Below are 17170 nucleotides of genomic sequence, written 5' to 3'. Positions count from 1 at the left end.
AACACCTCCTGGGAGGACTTCTAAAGTTGAACATTTCTGAGAATGCTTCTCATAAAAATTTACCATGAGGGGGAAAACTCATATCCAACGCACTTTAAAAGCTCAGTGAAGCCAGGTTTCATTCCCAAAGTCTCCTGGAGTGGCATCAGGTTTAAGCAAATCAAGTATTGTTCCCAGCTTCTATTGAGGAATGACATGTGGTAAACTTATATTGTGTTCCTCATTCAACTTCACCCCAACATTGAACAGTGAAGTTAGGGACAGAAATATAAAGCAAAGGAGAACTGAAGGAACAGGGAGGCAACAAATGAAGTTATAGTCAGAAAACACACCATAAAATGACAAGAGAGGTGGGACCATCAGTGGGGAGGGTGGTAAGCAAGATGCCTGACTGTAACTGTGGTCTGAGAGGATCAGTCCACATCATTTGGGAAGATTCAGTCTCTTTAAAACAACAAAGACTATGTTCATTCGATTCATTAGGTACTGCAGGAACGATACAGGTAGAGTTGAGGGCAGGAGGTCAAGAGCTACAAAAGATAGGGAACCACAAAAGATACACTAGAGAGAGATCAGGACAGACAGTAAACCAGAGGTACAATCAACAAACACGTAAGCACTTTTTGGAATTTATTATGAAAATCTGAACCCTGCAATATGGGACCCACATTACTCCCTCCTCTGAAGGTCAACAAAGAAACAAAATAAGAGGTCACGCGATAACCGAGTAGATTGTTTCTGTCGAGCAGCCAGTACTGACACATTGCTTTATACAATAAGCAATTACTACATCAACTTGTACCTAACATTTTCTATCAACAGAATTTAAAATTATAACAGCATTAAAAATATTAGGAGTTACTGTAAACCTGCATGCACAATACATAAAAAGGCAAATTTCCAAGGGAAAAGAAAATATTTAAGAGCCCAAACCAAGAGATTTGGTGTGATTTTCGTGTCCAAACTCTGGGTCAAGTTTTGGACCTCCACAAATGGGAGAATGAAAAGTTCAGAGATATAGGACGTGCATTAACAGAAGAAACCAATATTAACCAAGAAATTAGGTGAGACAGGTTATTATGTAAGATCGCAGCAAGCAGTCATTAAATAAGCCAGAAGTTGCAATTAGTGACAAAATGAGTAATCTGTAACAGAGGTAGACAGAATTCAGTCTGTTGCATGGGGAGAAAGAGTTCATATCACCGAGATTGAGAGTGAGAGGTCAGCAAAAGAGAGCAAGAAGTCAATAACATAGGGCAGAGTAGCTCATAATCACAATCAGTGCTATCCACTGGTATCAGTCTGTTATCAGGATCTCTGAGCTTCAAAGCTCAATTCTGATTAAGAGAATAAAATATTCGGAGTAAAAATTAAAAAAAAATACCCCATTACAAGACACACTCAGAAACCCACAAATGCAAAGACAAAAACGCAGCCATGATTTTCAAGTCTCTTGGTCTTAAAACAACATCTTCGTCTTCTCCAATTATTTCTGAAAGAAATGAACGAACCTGAAATTGGTTCGTTTTTTCCAACCCTGATCCCCAACTTTTAATACTCCCTCTGTACACTTCCCCCATCCCTCCCATCCTTCCCACCTGAATAAAACAACAAGTCTTTTTTTTTTAAGAAAAAGTAGAGATTGAATAGAGCACCCAAAGTGACTAAGCACCGGCCTGTGTACTGCCTGGATAAAAAAGTGAAGAATCTCACAGATCTTAGGCCATGCACATAATGGAATCCTGTGTGGCATCTTCTTCCATTGGTCCCAAATTGATTTATTTGTTTGACGTCAATAAATTAGGTTCACACACACACTCATTGTGCAGACACACATACACACCCACACACATACAGAGTCACAAGCAACATTCACGCAAAACACTCAGTCACAGTAACACTCACATCCAGTTGCACTCATTGGGTTCTTGGGTAAATGATCATCGATGGAATGTGCTTGTCAGGGTCCCCTCACATCGAGTTCAGCCATTAAAATATGTATAAGCACAGCCTCAGAATCCATTGAGGTAAGGTTCAGGTTGTGCAGGCCGGGAGCAGAGCAAGCCCTCTGTGCTTAAACTGTACATCCAGCATCCAGGTTGCAAGGCAAGGCAGAGCTATTCAGATTCGCTGGTGTCTGAGGAGCTGGATCCACTGGAACTGCTGCTGCCCGAGTCAGAGGATGAACTGCTACTGCCACTGAGCCGGGAAGGGCCCCCTCCTTGACCGGTATCAGACTTCTCCGCTAATGGGGTTAAAAGAAAGGAGCATCACCATAGAAACCAGCAAAAAGTAATAATTACACTTCATTCATAGGAATGGGGATCTCTTGGAAACTTGGCATTACCTGCTCATCCCTAGGTGCTCCTGAGGGGACAGGGATGATGGGCCTTCTTAAGTCCTGATAGTCAGTGCAGCAAAGGTGTTACCAGAGTACTGATAGGTTGGCAGCTCCAAAATTCTCATCCAGTGTGTGTGTGTGTGTGTGTGTGTGTGTGTGTGTGTGTGTGTGTGTGTGTGTGTGTGTGTGTGTGTGTGTGTGTGTGTGTGTGTGTGTGTGTGTGTGTGTGTGTGTGTGTGTGTGTGTGTGTGTGTGTGTGTGTGTGTGTGTGTGTGTGTGTGTGTGTGTGTGTACTTATCCAGTTCCCTTCTGAAATTTGCTTCTACCAATGTGATGCGTTCCAGAAAATAAAAATTGTTGCAGAAAGAGATTCCTCCTCGAGTGATTTTACCAATTATCTTTTCCCCTTAATTTTATCTATTGACCCATTTAATTTTCAAACACACATCTTAATGGTTCCCTCTCCCCACCAAGCATCTTAACTTTCAGAAGAACAAACCTGGGTCTTCTAGAAATCTCCGAATAACTTATGTATCAAAATGATAAATCTGCTCTGCATATTCTCAGAGGTCTTCACCTACTTCTTAAAACAATGCTGCTTATATTAATCTAGTTAGTAAATAACCACTGCTACTTAGCAGAATTTTCTTGCGTTTACCAGCTTGTTAGAAAACCTGTTTGGGGTGATCCTTTGCTGCAATGGAGCACAGGACATCTACAAATGTCAAAGAAACCTCAATAGCCCAAATGAGACCATTCATCCTTGGACTGGCCACATCGTAAACAGAATCAAAGCCAAGAACTTTTAGCTTATGCTTAATGTTCCATGTGCTCTCTGTTAATGAACCAACAAGATGCTGATGTTGCTGGGATGAACTGATGCCTGTTGCAAGTGGAGTCTTTACCTTTTTTGTTGGGTTTCTTGTTGTGATTAAATTGTCCACTCATGTCCTGCAATCGTTTCTCAAGCTCCTTCTTCTTTTCCTGAGCAAGCTCCTCCTTCGTCTTCCCCATGCTCTTCTTTGACGATGCAGCTAAATCACAATGGGTCAATTATTAAAAAGCAGATCAAACGGTGAAAGGCATAAAGCAGTTTACCAGAAAAATCCACACGTTCCACTCAGTCCCCGCACCATTCTTTTCACATTAGTCAAGTGATCAGAAGGGGAAGTGGGACTGAGACCCTTGCATGGCTAGAGCAGTAGTGGGGTACAGGACAGGTTGGATCAGTGCTGGACCTTTCTGACAGTGCAGGATCATAATGGGGGATTACTGAGCTCCTCAGGGAGCAACCCAACATTCAGAGAGCAGTATCACAACATCAAAAAGGTAATACAAGAGGAACACTGGGAGAGGGACAGTACTAAGGAGCACTCACCAGAGCTAGGGTACTTCTGAGGGCTGTGGAGCATCGAGCTATGTAGTGTTAGGGTGCAGCGAGGCGAGATCTACAGTAATGAGGCAGCTCCTCACTGCCACAGGTGTAGTACTGCGTGTTTTAGTAGTCATGAAGGAATGCTGTACTAATATAAAAGCGGTACTGAAGTCATGCTACACAAGCAGAGCAACAGAGGGAGTGTTGCATTTTCTGTGGCGCTATCTTTCAGATTGACAGGTTACATGAATTCCAACCATTTTCTCTAGCTGTTTCCGAGGACATGAAGTAACAATTATAAGGTCAATGAATTCACTCACATCCAGAATATTTTTCAACTCAACCAACCACACTGTAATAAGTAGAGGAATGTGATGCGAGAGTGGAGTGATAGTGGAACTTTTCCCAAAGTGTCGAGCAAATTCAATAAATCAGTGTGCTGTGATGGGCAGCAGGTAAGAGACAATGGAACCAAAATCTGGAATTTCAGATTATCTGTGCATCAGTGTCCTCTTTTACATTAATCCATCTGAAAGAGCATCACAAGCCAATCAGCTGATTGCATCAACAAGGAGTGGCCCAAATCCACCCACCACACCCCTCCCAAACAAAAAATAACTGTTAAAAAAATCAGTTACAAAGGCAGGAGCTACTAGAGCGCAAGCAGGGTCATTTCTGAAAACTGGATTGGAGGAGAATAATCGATAGGCACTCCCATCTGACTGCAGCACACTTGAACTTGACTCCACACCACACCTTTTATATCACCTATTTGGACTCTTACATGTTAAGAGATGCCCACCAAAACTCCACCTCCAAGAGAATCAGCATTTCTGAACCTGTATCAATGAACCCATGTCCCATAGAGTTAGCTACTGAAACAGCCATTTCAGCAAGAGTCAGCACCCAATGACCCAGATAGCAGTAACATAGGAACCAAAGGCCATACAGGCCAATGCCCCTTGAACCCTCATCCCAGTGGGAGTCAATAGCCCTTGACCTCTTACCCCAATGGGTTAAGCCCTTGATTTCTTACCCGTGTCAATGCCTCCTGAGCCCTTATCCCAGTGGATCAACGTCCCTTGAACCCTTATGCCAAAAATAGTCAATGCCCTTTGAACCCTTAACCCACTGACAGTCAGTGTCCCAGGAACCCTTCCCCCAGTGAGAATCAGTGCCTGTAGAGAAAGGGAAAACTGTTTTAATACAATGAATGGATGAATGAAATTATAATTGCACAATGGAATAAAATCTCCATTGTTATGAAGAATTTGAAGGACACTGGCAGGAATGTAAAACATGACAAAGGAGGCATAATTTTGGAAATGAATGTTTTCTAAACAGGTATTTCTCACCAGTTGCTTTGCAATACAGTTTGGGTGATAATTCCCTGGATTGATCCATTCAGGACATTGCCCCTGCACTGAAACATGTTGACACAGCAAAATCCAAAGACCTGCTCTTACTTCTAACTCACCAAATTAGCAGCAACAGCAACTACAGAAAATTTCTGGCTTCAGATCAGATGAAGCCATCATGAATTGATTTTCTCTCTTCTATTTCTTAAACAAAACATATCAGTTCCACCGTAAACTAATTGAAGAAAATAAAGACTGTTATATACACAGCGTCTTTCATGGCCACAGGACGTCCCAAAGTGCTTTCCACCCACTCTTTACCTTTCACTTCAGAAACAAAGCAGCCAATTTGAACACAGCAAAATCCCACGGACCACAATGAAATAGTGAGCTAAGAATTTGATGTTGAGTGTTCTCTGAGGCTTTAGTATTGGCAGGCAGGCACTCCTCGTTTGTCTTTAAAACAGTGAAATGGAATCTTTTATGCCCAAATGTGTTGGCAAAATGAGCCTCAGTTTATCATCTCAAGCAAAGGATGACACCTCCGATGGACTGGTACTTAGAATGGAAGTACAGCCTGGATTATGAGAACAAGTGTCGTCCATGAGCACTTAAGAGAAATCGGGTATTCCTGGGTGGCCCGACTAGCGCTTCACTTCACAGTGCCAGCGATCACCGATCAGAGTTCAATTCCCACCGCTGCCTGCAAGGAGTTTGTACGTTCTCCCCGTGACCGCACGGATTACCTCCGGGATTTCCGTTTTCCTTCCACATTCCAAAGACGTACAATTTAGGGTCAGTGAGTTGTGAGCATGCTATGTTGGCACCAGAAGCATGGCAACACTGGCGGGTTGCCCAGCACAATCATTGTTAATTTGGTTTAATGTAAACAACGCATTTCAACATATGTTTTGAGGCGTGTGTGCCAAATAAAGTTAATCTCTCAACCTCTTCCCTCTTTATTTAAACATTTTTCTGTGGTGTGGGATTGTTTGCTCTACTGGAGAAAGCTGAACAGTATCAATAATCAGAGGGGGCAGAAAATCAGCACTGGGAAATTAAGTTACTAAAGTGTTCACTTGCGACTCCTCATTTGATCAACAGATAAGAGATTACTCAAGGTAAGTTAAGACTCCCAAATAACATCCAGAGAAGAAAAGGTTACATTTTTAGCAAACTGACTAAATTTGTCTTGGAGGAATTTACTAGTTTGATGGAGGTAGGTAACCCGGTTAACGATGTATACCTGGTAATGGGGGCCGGTTACTAGTGGAGTCCCACAGGGATCGGTGTTGGGGCTGCTGCTCTTCACCGTCTCTACCAATGAACGTTTCGGGGGAATTGTCTGCAAGTTTGTGGTTGAAACAAAGATAAAGGACCTTAGATGAGAAAAACAGGTTACAAGCATATCCAGATGCAATGGCAAGTGGGCCCATGTCTTACAGCCATCAGCTAACACACACCTATGTAACATTACGTGCACAGGCAAAACATGCAAGCCAATGTAACACTACACACCTGTGAAAACACACAGGCCAATGTAAAGTTACATGTGGCTATCACTGTAATGTTACATAGATATGTAGTATATGCTGAAAGCTGTAAATAGAGAAAAGGCCCAGGTATCACAGTACATGATTCTCCATCAGTGCCGTGAGGCTACCAAGCAACAAATTGTTTCTTCTAAGACTTTTCAATTTAAGACAATTATACAATTTGCTCTCCATTCACTCTCAAGTTGTGGGAACTGGTGGCAAGGCTGGCATTTATCACCTGCCACCCACAAAATGCTGGAAGAACTCAGCAGGCCGGGCAGTATCTATGGGAAAGAGTAAGCAGTCGACATTTGAGACCGACACTCTTCATCAGGCCTGCTGAGTTCCTCCAGCATTCTGTGCATGTCGATCTGGACTCCCAGCATCTGCAGACTTCCTTGGGTTTGTGATTTATCACCTGTCCTTCAGTTACCCTGGAAGTGTTTATAGGTGGCATTCTTGCAATTTAATATGACTGTACATCCTGCTGCATCTCTTGTGGCAGCAGTCAAAACTGAAGCACAATGGGTGTCACGAATAGTAAAGGAATGCATTTTTTTTTGAAAGTGTAAAGAAACAGTTAGACCTTTCCTTCAGATAATTTACTTTTACTAAGACCAACTTCTTACTTCTGCCTTCATTTAAACAAAAGTTAAATTACCCTAGTGAGATCTGAACTCACTGTTTAGCTGATATTAGAATGAGGACACCACTGCGCCTATCGGTGGAGGTTTTTAATTAAGCTGATTCTAGAATCATTATCTATTTACACTACATTCACAAGGTGATGGACAGAATTGTCAAGGAAACGTTTCAGAGGTCATAAAGCTGATAGCAAGGTAATGCTATAAATCCAGAGTGTTCTTTCCTCAAGTCTGTGTGAAGACGTGAGGGAAAATAGTCCACAGGCATTGCATTGTGACAGGACAGGCTGAACAGAAGAGATGCTGTATCCTGCCCAGCTGTAATGTATGCAGCAGTGCCTAATGGAGAGTGACAGGACAGCTCGCAGGAGTCAGGGTGCAGTTGAAGCCCTCCGTAAATTTTCATATTAACAGTCTAGTGGCTCCACAATTCTCAAAACTGGATGCAAACCATCTATGAGCCTCTAATAAACCCATTCAACCTTCGCCACCCCTCCACAGTGACAGTCTAAAACACACCTCCTGCTACTGTTCTTCATGCCTTAACGTGTTGCTATGCCTGCCCAAGGCAATGCAACAGCAACAACCACCCATGTCACCCACTACACATCAGCCTTGTATCAACAGCCCTTTACTATCTGGTGCCCCCTGTGGCCATAAAATGAACTGCTCTCCACAGATAATAGAAAATATCTGAATTACTACACTAAAACCAAACTCAGTAATCTTATTACTGAAGAAACATGTCCACCATTTAACTTGCACGTTTGTCGAGACAGAAACATCACATGCAAGCTCAAAGTAAGTTTTTTTTTTTAACCCTTCCCTCATGGCTCTGCCTGGCCTACTATTTTGCTGTCACTGTGTTTGGAGGTATACTGCTGACAACATCAGTCACACAGGACAGGAAGAGCCAGGCACTGAGCCAAGTCCATGATGAGCTATCTGTTCTCAACAAGGTCAGGAATGCAGCAGAGGTTACAGGATGTCAGTGATCCTTTGACTGATCGCAGTGCAATGTATGTAAAGCGGTGGATGAGAACAAGATGGCCATCGACGTAGAATATGTTGTATTCACTAATGGATGAAATATGGAGAATGGTGCTCAGGCAAGCTACGGAAGCTGCATGGAACCAAAACACTATTAAAGGAAAGGGGGGAAATGAACAAACAAATGCAACCATACAAATCATACACTCATGATTCATTATGTTACTACAGTTAACATACACAAAATCCACCATCGTTCCCCAAATCTTCTCACTTACTGTATGGTTTCCGTTGTTTTTTTTGTAAACAAGATTTAACGTATCTCTCCAGCTCTCGCAGAGTTGTGGGCTTCAGAGTTTCAAAGTCTATTTCAATTTCATCGGGGTTAGAGTCCCTGAGAGAGGGCTCCCTCGACTGAATGATGTGCACCACGCGACCAAGCTTTTCACCTGGCAGCTTGTTAATATCGAGGCTCAGCTGGCGCTTCTCGTCATAGGACATGGGCTGAGCTTCCTCCTCCTCTTCCGAGTCATGCACCGGAACAGCTTGCTTTGCAGCCTTCTTCAGGGGTCTGAACACAAGGAAGTGATAGAAATATTCTGGGCCAAATAAAGGAGTGCAGATTCAAACTCAACACCTCACACCCTCCAGATCCCGCAATACATTTACCAAATAACCAGCTACTTTAAAATGAGTCGCTACAGTTATGGGCTTTGCGTGCCAAGGAATACAAGGTGGGGGAGAGGAGGGAAATGAAAACTCAACGTAGGTTAATTTGAGAGAGGGGGAGTTTTTTTTCACTTTAGGAGATGATTATATTATGGTATAAAGACCAGGGAAAGAACAATAGCAGTAAGAAACCACACAAGCATTGGAAACAACTGGCTGCATATCTGGAGATCAAACAAGTTGATGGATACAGCAATGAGGTTTCAAGAATTGTGATTGGAAGCTGTGGGCTTGGGGAACATGGTGAGAAGATGTATCTGTAGTTTGAAGGAATTACGTGAGTTGGCAAAAACAAGTTGCCTTATTAAAGATTAGTCTTTTGCTTTTTTCGGTCTTCAGCTGTTCCCATACAAATTTCTGAATCATTACATTCAAAACCAAATTGACCTAGCTGTTACACAGGCCATCTCAAGATAAAGAGCTGGTTCGGTTTTTAAAGACAGCTAATTTTGTCTGTAAATCGGAAAATACACAAAAATCAGTTGATATGGTAACCATACCTCCACAGTATTGTAATAAATGACTTCAAAAGTGCACAGAAGACCAATATGAAAGATCAATTACTAAAAGTGGAGAAAGAAAAGAATCTTTTCTTTGTAGGAACATATATATGTATGTACAGTGGACATTTCAACTTAATAATATTGTGGGACTCTAATCATATGTATAGGTGTCCATAAGTTAGGCATTTATAACTCAGGGATAGCCTGTTATGCACTGTCTCTGAATTCCCATTGTCTCTCTTACAGATCCCTGCATTCCCCTTTCACCTTTGTCTCCCACATTTCTGCAACCTTTTGCTGCTGTCCCAGTCATCCCTCTCCAAAATCTTTCAGCTCCTGTTCTTTACTTCCCTCCCCACTCTCCCTCCTTCCAAAGTGTTCTCCTTTTTCTCCCCAATCTCCTTCCAATATACCTCAACTCCTCCCTCCTTCCACTCTGCTTCAATCCCCAACCGCCATTCCTGTAAATCTCTTCTCAACCCTCTCCAAGGCCTTCTCAAAATAGGCCACCTGTAGAAATACAGTACTACAACAGTGCCTAATCATGAACTTATATAGCAAATGTTTCTAGTCTTCACGTGTACTTATCTACAGTTATTGGTGATATAGTAGGATCTGTGGGTCACACCTGGGCACTGTATTTCCACTGCTTGGCTTCTTGCTGCTGTGCTTCTTGGACTGTGCTGGCTTAGTCCCCTGTGAGGACTTCCCCTTCTTCTCCTCTTCAACTTTCACCTTATGTTTTTCCTTCTTTCTTTTCTCCTTCTTTTCTTTTTCTTTCTCCTTCTCTTTCTTCTTCTTTGGTTTGCTGACAGGAGCCTGGGATAATGCTGCCAGCTGTTCATGAACAGCTTTCAGCTGGGGGGGGGGGGGGGGAGAACATGTTCAATTAAATTCATTATTACCTTTAACATACAAGTTAATATGGAAACTCTTAGACCAGTGGAGGACTGCAGCTCAGAGCTCTTAATCTACTGGTGTCAAAGCTGAAACCCATTGCACCAGATACTAATTGTAGCTCATTACATTGCATTTTCCTCGTCAGGTAGAGGTTTAACCCCCATCTCCAACTCCAGAGGTCAGTGTGCACAATGCGAGCAACGCTGTCAGTGTAGCACTCTTCCAAAGGACTGCACCATTCGAGGGAAACCACTGAAAAACTGCTGCACTAGGGCAGAGTCAGTAATGAGGAAGCACTGCACTACCACAGGAACAGTAATGAGGAGTGATGCACTTTTAAATAGGTCATTGCTCAGATGTTCTGCTCAAGTCCAATCTGACCTATCAGTTGGAGTGTTCATCAGGGTACATCTATCTCCCAATCACAAGTACTAAAACAAATTAACTGTTCAACGCATTGTTTGTAGGAACGTACCACTTTCCCACGTGACTGACATTAAAATAGTAGATAATCTACTGTTGGGTTCTTAGAAAGGCTTGAGATAAGGAAACAAGATAAATAAAATATTGTGGTTCCACTTGTTCCTTAATGGCTCAGTATCTACTGAGCAACAAGAGCAGTAAGAACCCGTGTTCCATCTCAGCAGAGTCAAACCATGCGGCACTCAGTTAGGCTTGGTGCCCAATTACTACGGCCAGCAATATTGGCTAAGAACCAGGGGTCACAGCCTCAAGATTTGGGGGAATATGAAGAGAAACTGTTTTTCCCCCAGAGAGTAGAGTATCATGGTATCTTCTGCCCAGGGAAGCAGGAGAGGCTATCGCATTTAATATATTTAAGCCACAGTTAAACTTTTGCACTGTAGAGGAATTAAAGGCAAGTATGAGAAGCTGAGTCAAAGGCCAGAGGAGCCACAATCTTATTGAATGGCAGAGCAGACTCAATGGACGAGATTATGTACTTGCGTAACACTACTCCTGATTTCTCTATGATCAATATACCTTAAATGGGTGGGCAAAACTTATGAAACATGCACCTCTGTCAGTGCCAGCATCTGTGAAATCCATGCCACACCTTGGGACCAATGTCTCACCTGGTTTCTGTAAGTACATTAAAACCTAAATGACAAATCTGCCAATCAGAGCACAAAGTTTCTCTGCCTAAATCTACAGTCTGACTATGATGCAGAGTAAACCCGAGATCCCCAAGTAGTGGGCTTGGATCTAGGTCCTAGAAATATTCTCGATGTATTAAGCAGTGCTGTTGCTATGTAGACAGGGGTAAAAGAGAGCATGCACAATGTTGAGATTGCCTTACTTGCTCCTGCAGTTCCGCCAATCGATTTGCCCGCTCCTCCTCAGAATCGGAGCTGTTAGAATTGGACGAGGATTCCCGGCTGCTGTCACTTGACGTCATTTTGGGTTTGGCAGCGACTGGTGGTGGGAGGGGAGGGGGAGGGGAGACATCAACAGGCTCGTCTGGCATTTTCGCAAACCGCATTTCAAACACATCCTAAAAGGGAATAAAGCAATTCACAGTCAACCTGTAATACAAGATGCCTCACTATATCAATCATTGTTGTCAGGGCTGACAGTGTGCTGTGGGCGGAAGGCACAGGGTTTTGGGTTTGTGAAACGGAGGAACTATATAGATGCTGCTGGCTAGGGAGCTGATGCATGACTGGGAGGGAATCTGTGATCAAGGTCATTAGCACGATACAGTTGTGGCACCGAACGGTTGCAGGACCGATGGCCTGGATCATAGTGCAGTGATGGGAGGTGACCGTGGGACTGAGTTTGCCATACCTGCAATTTCCTGGCCATTGCCACCACTTCATGGTCTGGAGGGTTGTATTTGTAACAGTTGGAAAACATTAAACGGATATCAGCAGCAAATCCTTGGGCATCTGTGTAATCCCTGCTGTCCATCTTTTTCTGCAAAAAAGTACAATAAAATAGCAACACCCATCAACATTCCAAAATGGACAATCCATTGCAACACAGCATCAGACACAGAAACTGAAACGAATAACATCTGACAGAAATAAAAAGCTGCATCAGCTTCCCTTCAAATGTATAATTATACACTCTGGTTTTAATAGCAATTGACACCCAGTCACAAAACAAATCAGAAAGGAATCTGATCTCTGAAGTTGGAAAAGAACTCCATAAAATAATGAAAATACATACCAATACTCATCAGCTGAAATTCCAAAGTTTAAAATATAAAAATTGTCTATTAACCTAATTGAGGCTCTCCTGCTATTTAATCAGAGCACGACTGCCCTTTATCTCAATCATTTTGATCTACCAGAATTGTATATTCTCATTGGTCTTAACTTTCATGCTCAGTCTTTAAACCCAATGATAAACCGTTCCTTAGCTACCAACTCTAGCCACCATCCTGGATTATTTGTGGCTAAACCAGATTTCATTGTCCTGATTCAGCCTGGGATGAGTTTTCAACCTCACAATTGTTCCAGCACCAAGACTGACCTGTGTAACAGCACTGTCTTTTGCATCAGTTTAACCATTACTGAAGCCCTTATCTGCTCCATATATGCTAATACTCCTCCTAGACTGCTCTCCCCTTTATTTGAAACATAGATACTTCAGCTTTTATTTAAAACCTATTGAAAATTCTGCTGTATCCTTATTCCCATTCTCTCATGCACATTAATCTACACTGATAAATATTACTTTCATTTTTATAATTTATATTCAAATTCTATCAGCCTGTCCCTCCAGCTCTACCATCTCCTAACCAGCTGCTCCTCCGCCAATTCAGATACTTTCTATGCCTACAGTTGTTGAAGTCCTACACTTGGGATTTTCCTCCCCTCCCCTTTCAGCCTCTTTCCTCTTGAGACACTATATAAGATCTGTCAATGTAAAACCTCTCTATGTAACCAGATATCAAATGTTGTTTGATTCTGTTCCTATGAAGCAGCCTGGGGTTCTCTATCATATTAAATGGGTTATACCTTTTGGAAAGCAACAGTCTCAAGTGGTCTTGTTTTAGGGAGTATGGGGCGATGGGGTGAAGAATCCTGGATCCAGCATTGCCAAATGGCTTTGATCTAAATATCTAAATATAAGGTTAACCCCCCCCCACCCCCCTTGCCTTGCTCATTCATCTTGCAACAGTGTCACTTCTCACAACAGTGAAATACACGGCATTCCAAGGCGATCTGTTGTGAATGCCCCAGTTTAAGGCATAACTGGAGAGGTGGTGTAAATAAGGAAAGCCCAGGCTTAAGTTGTTAGCATCCTGGGCATTGATTAACATTCCGCACCACATTTTCACACATTGAGTTACTGGGCCACTGCAGAAGTTGTACAGGAAGCACTCTTTGTAACTTGTCATATTTTAACATTTGCACAGCAAACAGAAATCAATTTTGTTGCAGATATCTCCCGCTTTTCAAAAGTTCGCTTTACGCCACATCGCTTTTATGAAAGACCTACATCAGTACCTGTTTTCGCTAACCAAAAGAAATCCAAAGAGAATTTTCGCTTTTACAAAAAAAGGTGAAAAGCAAAAATCGCGTTCAGCGTTTGTTTTGCAGCGAGCCGTTATAGAGGCAGCGCGCACCCCGAGCAGCAAGAGTGGCGCCACCAAGCGCCTTCCCCGGGAACTACACTCAGCATCATAGCTTTGAACTGTGTCTGTGAGCATGTGTGCTTTATCTCCATTTACTTCGTGCAACCATTAGCAAGATGTATCCTAAGGTATCAGAAAAGCCTAAGAGAGCTCGTAAGGGTGTTACACTTAGCGTAAAACTGGACGTAATTAAGCGTTTCGATCGTGGTGAACGAAATAAGGACATGGCGCGTGCATTGAACTTGCCTGCAACCACCATTCATACTATTTACACCCAGAAAGAAAGAATCTTGAAAGCTGCCGATGTTACTCTTGGCTCTGCTAGTAGCAAAGTGGCCCCTTTTAGTTGGCATCCAGTAATGGATAAAATGGAAAGGTTATTGCTTGAGTGGATTGATGGGTGTACAAAGCGTGATGTTCCGTTAAGTTATCTTGTACCCAGGAGAAATCAGTCAGTCTTTTTAATAAGCTGAAACAGAAAGCTGGTCGGTTTTTGAGGCGAGGGCAGCTTCGTAGCTTAAAGGTTACTGGATAGAGTGCTTCGGCTGATACTGAAGCTGCTGAAAAGTTCCCAGAAGAACATACATTATTTCTACTTTTATAGGCTGAGTATTTATCATACCATTCCTGCTTTTACTATATGTTCGTGTTATCTTAGGTTTTATGTGTTATTTGGTATGATTTGGTAGGTTATTTTTTGGGTCTGGGAACGCTCAAAAATTTTTCCCATATAAATTAATGGTAATTGCTTCTTCGCTTTACGCCATTGTGGCTTATGAAAGGTTTCATAGGAACGCTCTACTTTCGGATAGCAGGGGAAACCTGTATTTACAAAGTGTTATCTTAATAACTTCTGCCAATGCCTAGTCAGTGTTGTGCGGAAGCGCAAGTTCAGTAAAGGAAACTCAATACAATACCAGCACGTGGAACAGCATTTACAACTGTATGTTCCTGTGGTTCTTCGCCGCACAATCTCAGCCTGAAGGTGGTGACTTTGTCTCATTGCAGAGACTCGAACAAGTAATAAAAAAAGGAGTGCCAAGGTGCATTACACGAAGGAAACAGAACATCCAAAGAAACGCTACGTTAGGGTCCAAATTGATAGAGCTAATACCCTCAGAGCACTACATCACCGAGGAAGCATCTACTGAACAATGCAGTGCAAAGGGCTGTATAATGGAGGGGGGTGGGGACACTGCACTGAACAAGGTAACATGGAAGGTGTTCTACATTCTCCAAAATAGTGCCCCTTGCCCGATATACCTGCTCAGATGCACTGTCCTAATATGGAATGTTGCAAATCCTCAGGATATTCAAAAGCATTTCATAGCTACAGTAGTACTAATTTTGAAGTGTATTTATAAAATTTTATTGTAGGAATCATGGCATTTAATTGTGCACTGTGAGCTCCCACAAACAGCAATGAGATAATGAGGGATATATTTCAAAAGCACCAGTTAGGAGGCATATAGATCAGTGGAACATTGTCTTCTGATTTTGTTCTAAAGTTATCATGGGATCTGTTACATCATTCCAGAGATTTGATGGCACATCCTTAACTGAAAGATAGCTCAGTGCAGCATTTCCCAGTACTTGTCTTTTATTGGGCAACCTCATTTGGTCAAAGATGATTTGCTTTCACCACAATGAAGAATAGATGATGCCGATGTGCAAACTCTTTCAACATCAGGATGCTGTTGCACACCAGCTGCTATCTTGGCCTTGACAGAGCAAGATCTTGGCCCAATGGCAAGGAGATAGATTCTACTGAATATACATGCACATAAATGTTTAATCATGCGGTGGACCCACTCTGGTAAATCACGGAAATAAGCATAGGCCAGGATGTAAAATATTTAAATGAACATAGAACTAGAAAAGCAACAGTAACTAGCTAAGAGGTAAAACATAGGAACTAACAGCAGGGCTAGACCATTCAGCCTCTCAAGCATGTTTCACCATTTGAAAGAATAAAATGTGCTTCTGCCAAGTGGGCATTAGAAGTGGTTTATACTATCCACCTTGACCCTGTCTGCAACACAAAAGAATGATTCAATCAAATAGACCATGATCATAGAGTGCCAGAGTAGCAGTTCACTCTTAGAGAGTTGGATCAAAAGTACATGTTGATACAACCAATGCATTACAGTTACTTGAGCATCAGGGTAAACTAACTTTTAAGTTTCCTGATCTCTCCAGTACCTCTAATTTGCTTGCCTGATGTCTTTAATGGATGAACGGAAACTTTCTCCAATTAAATATTCAAATCAAGGCAATAGCCTTTGGCTTCTACCACAACTTCCATTCCTTGGGTTCCTGAAACCATCACTCTAACAGCTTTTGTCTTAAGATTACCTTAGTCACTGCCTCGTCACTCCTCCAATCACTGTGTCTTCATTGCTTCATTTATCTTGTCTCTGGTGCTCCCTTCCAATCTGTCAGACCTGTACTTCAGCTCTCTACAGCGATGGAGTGGCCAGTACCATAACTCATTGTTATACATGAGTTATCTGTATGCGCCATTGGTGTTCCCATTGACAAACAGGCATTCACCAATAAAGTACGCCTAGGACTGGTGAACAAGAGTCAGGCAATGCTAAGTGCTGGTCACACAGAACCACCTGCACAGAGTGTAGATGTGGCGAGCAGCCTGCATGATGTCCACATGGGTTTATTCCACTGATGTTTGTGCAACTTGCATCAAGTTTGCTGCAGAGTTTCCTACACTGTAAAGGCAGTCAAACTACAGAAAGTTTAACAATCAACTGTAAAGTGTTTTGGGACACTGCAAGGCTCTAAAAGGTACTATGTAGTTGCAAGTTTTCATTTGTCGCACAAAGGTACAGGGACGAATTGGCGCTTGTTGAATCTATGTGTGCAGGCGCATCAATGTGGTGGTGGGTGGGTAAGTGGGGGGGGGGGTTCAGTTAGTAAAACCCTCCAGTGTTGGATTTCCTTTTCATTCTGTTTTCCATACTGACCGCCTGCACAACAGGCCTTAGCTTAAGTACACATTAAAACCTGTCTTTACCATAGCCAATTTAACTCAATCTAACCACAAAAGCTTGGAGTGACTTTATAACCTGACCCAGCCACCATAGCATACACCCACTCCAATAGGCAATGAAGGTCTTAGGCCAACCCTCAAACCCAAACCCATTTGTAAAAAGCCAGCAGAACCTGATGTGGCC

General features: G+C 42.5%; 1 protein-coding gene across 3 annotated transcripts in view; it reads right to left on the bottom strand.

Annotated features, from left to right (window-relative positions):
• Positions 1–617: 617 nt before the first annotated feature.
• LOC140186343 (bromodomain-containing protein 3-like) overlaps positions 618–17170 on the bottom strand; it is a 40901-nt gene continuing 24348 nt past the window's right edge. For 2 of the 3 annotated variants that reach the window (XM_072240494.1, XM_072240495.1), the window contains exons 7-13: positions 12182–12310; positions 11694–11888; positions 10104–10333; positions 8522–8814; positions 6321–6419; positions 3247–3375; positions 618–2245 (exon numbers count right to left, since the gene is read on the bottom strand). In XM_072240494.1, the coding sequence (XP_072096595.1) occupies positions 2118–2245; positions 3247–3375; positions 6321–6419; positions 8522–8814; positions 10104–10333; positions 11694–11888; positions 12182–12310 (1203 nt within the window). In that variant the 3' untranslated portion in view covers positions 618–2117. The remainder of the gene's footprint in view (positions 2246–3246; positions 3376–6320; positions 6420–8521; positions 8815–10103; positions 10334–11693; positions 11889–12181; positions 12311–17170) is intronic. The other variant, XM_072240496.1, reaches the window with a different exon arrangement.

The sequence above is a fragment of the Mobula birostris genome, chromosome 22 (assembly GCF_030028105.1).
Source record: "Mobula birostris isolate sMobBir1 chromosome 22, sMobBir1.hap1, whole genome shotgun sequence".
Lineage (NCBI taxonomy): Eukaryota > Metazoa > Chordata > Chondrichthyes > Myliobatiformes > Myliobatidae > Mobula > Mobula birostris.
The sequence above is the reverse complement of the archived record's forward strand: the minus strand, read 5'-3'. Positions and strand labels throughout refer to the sequence as shown.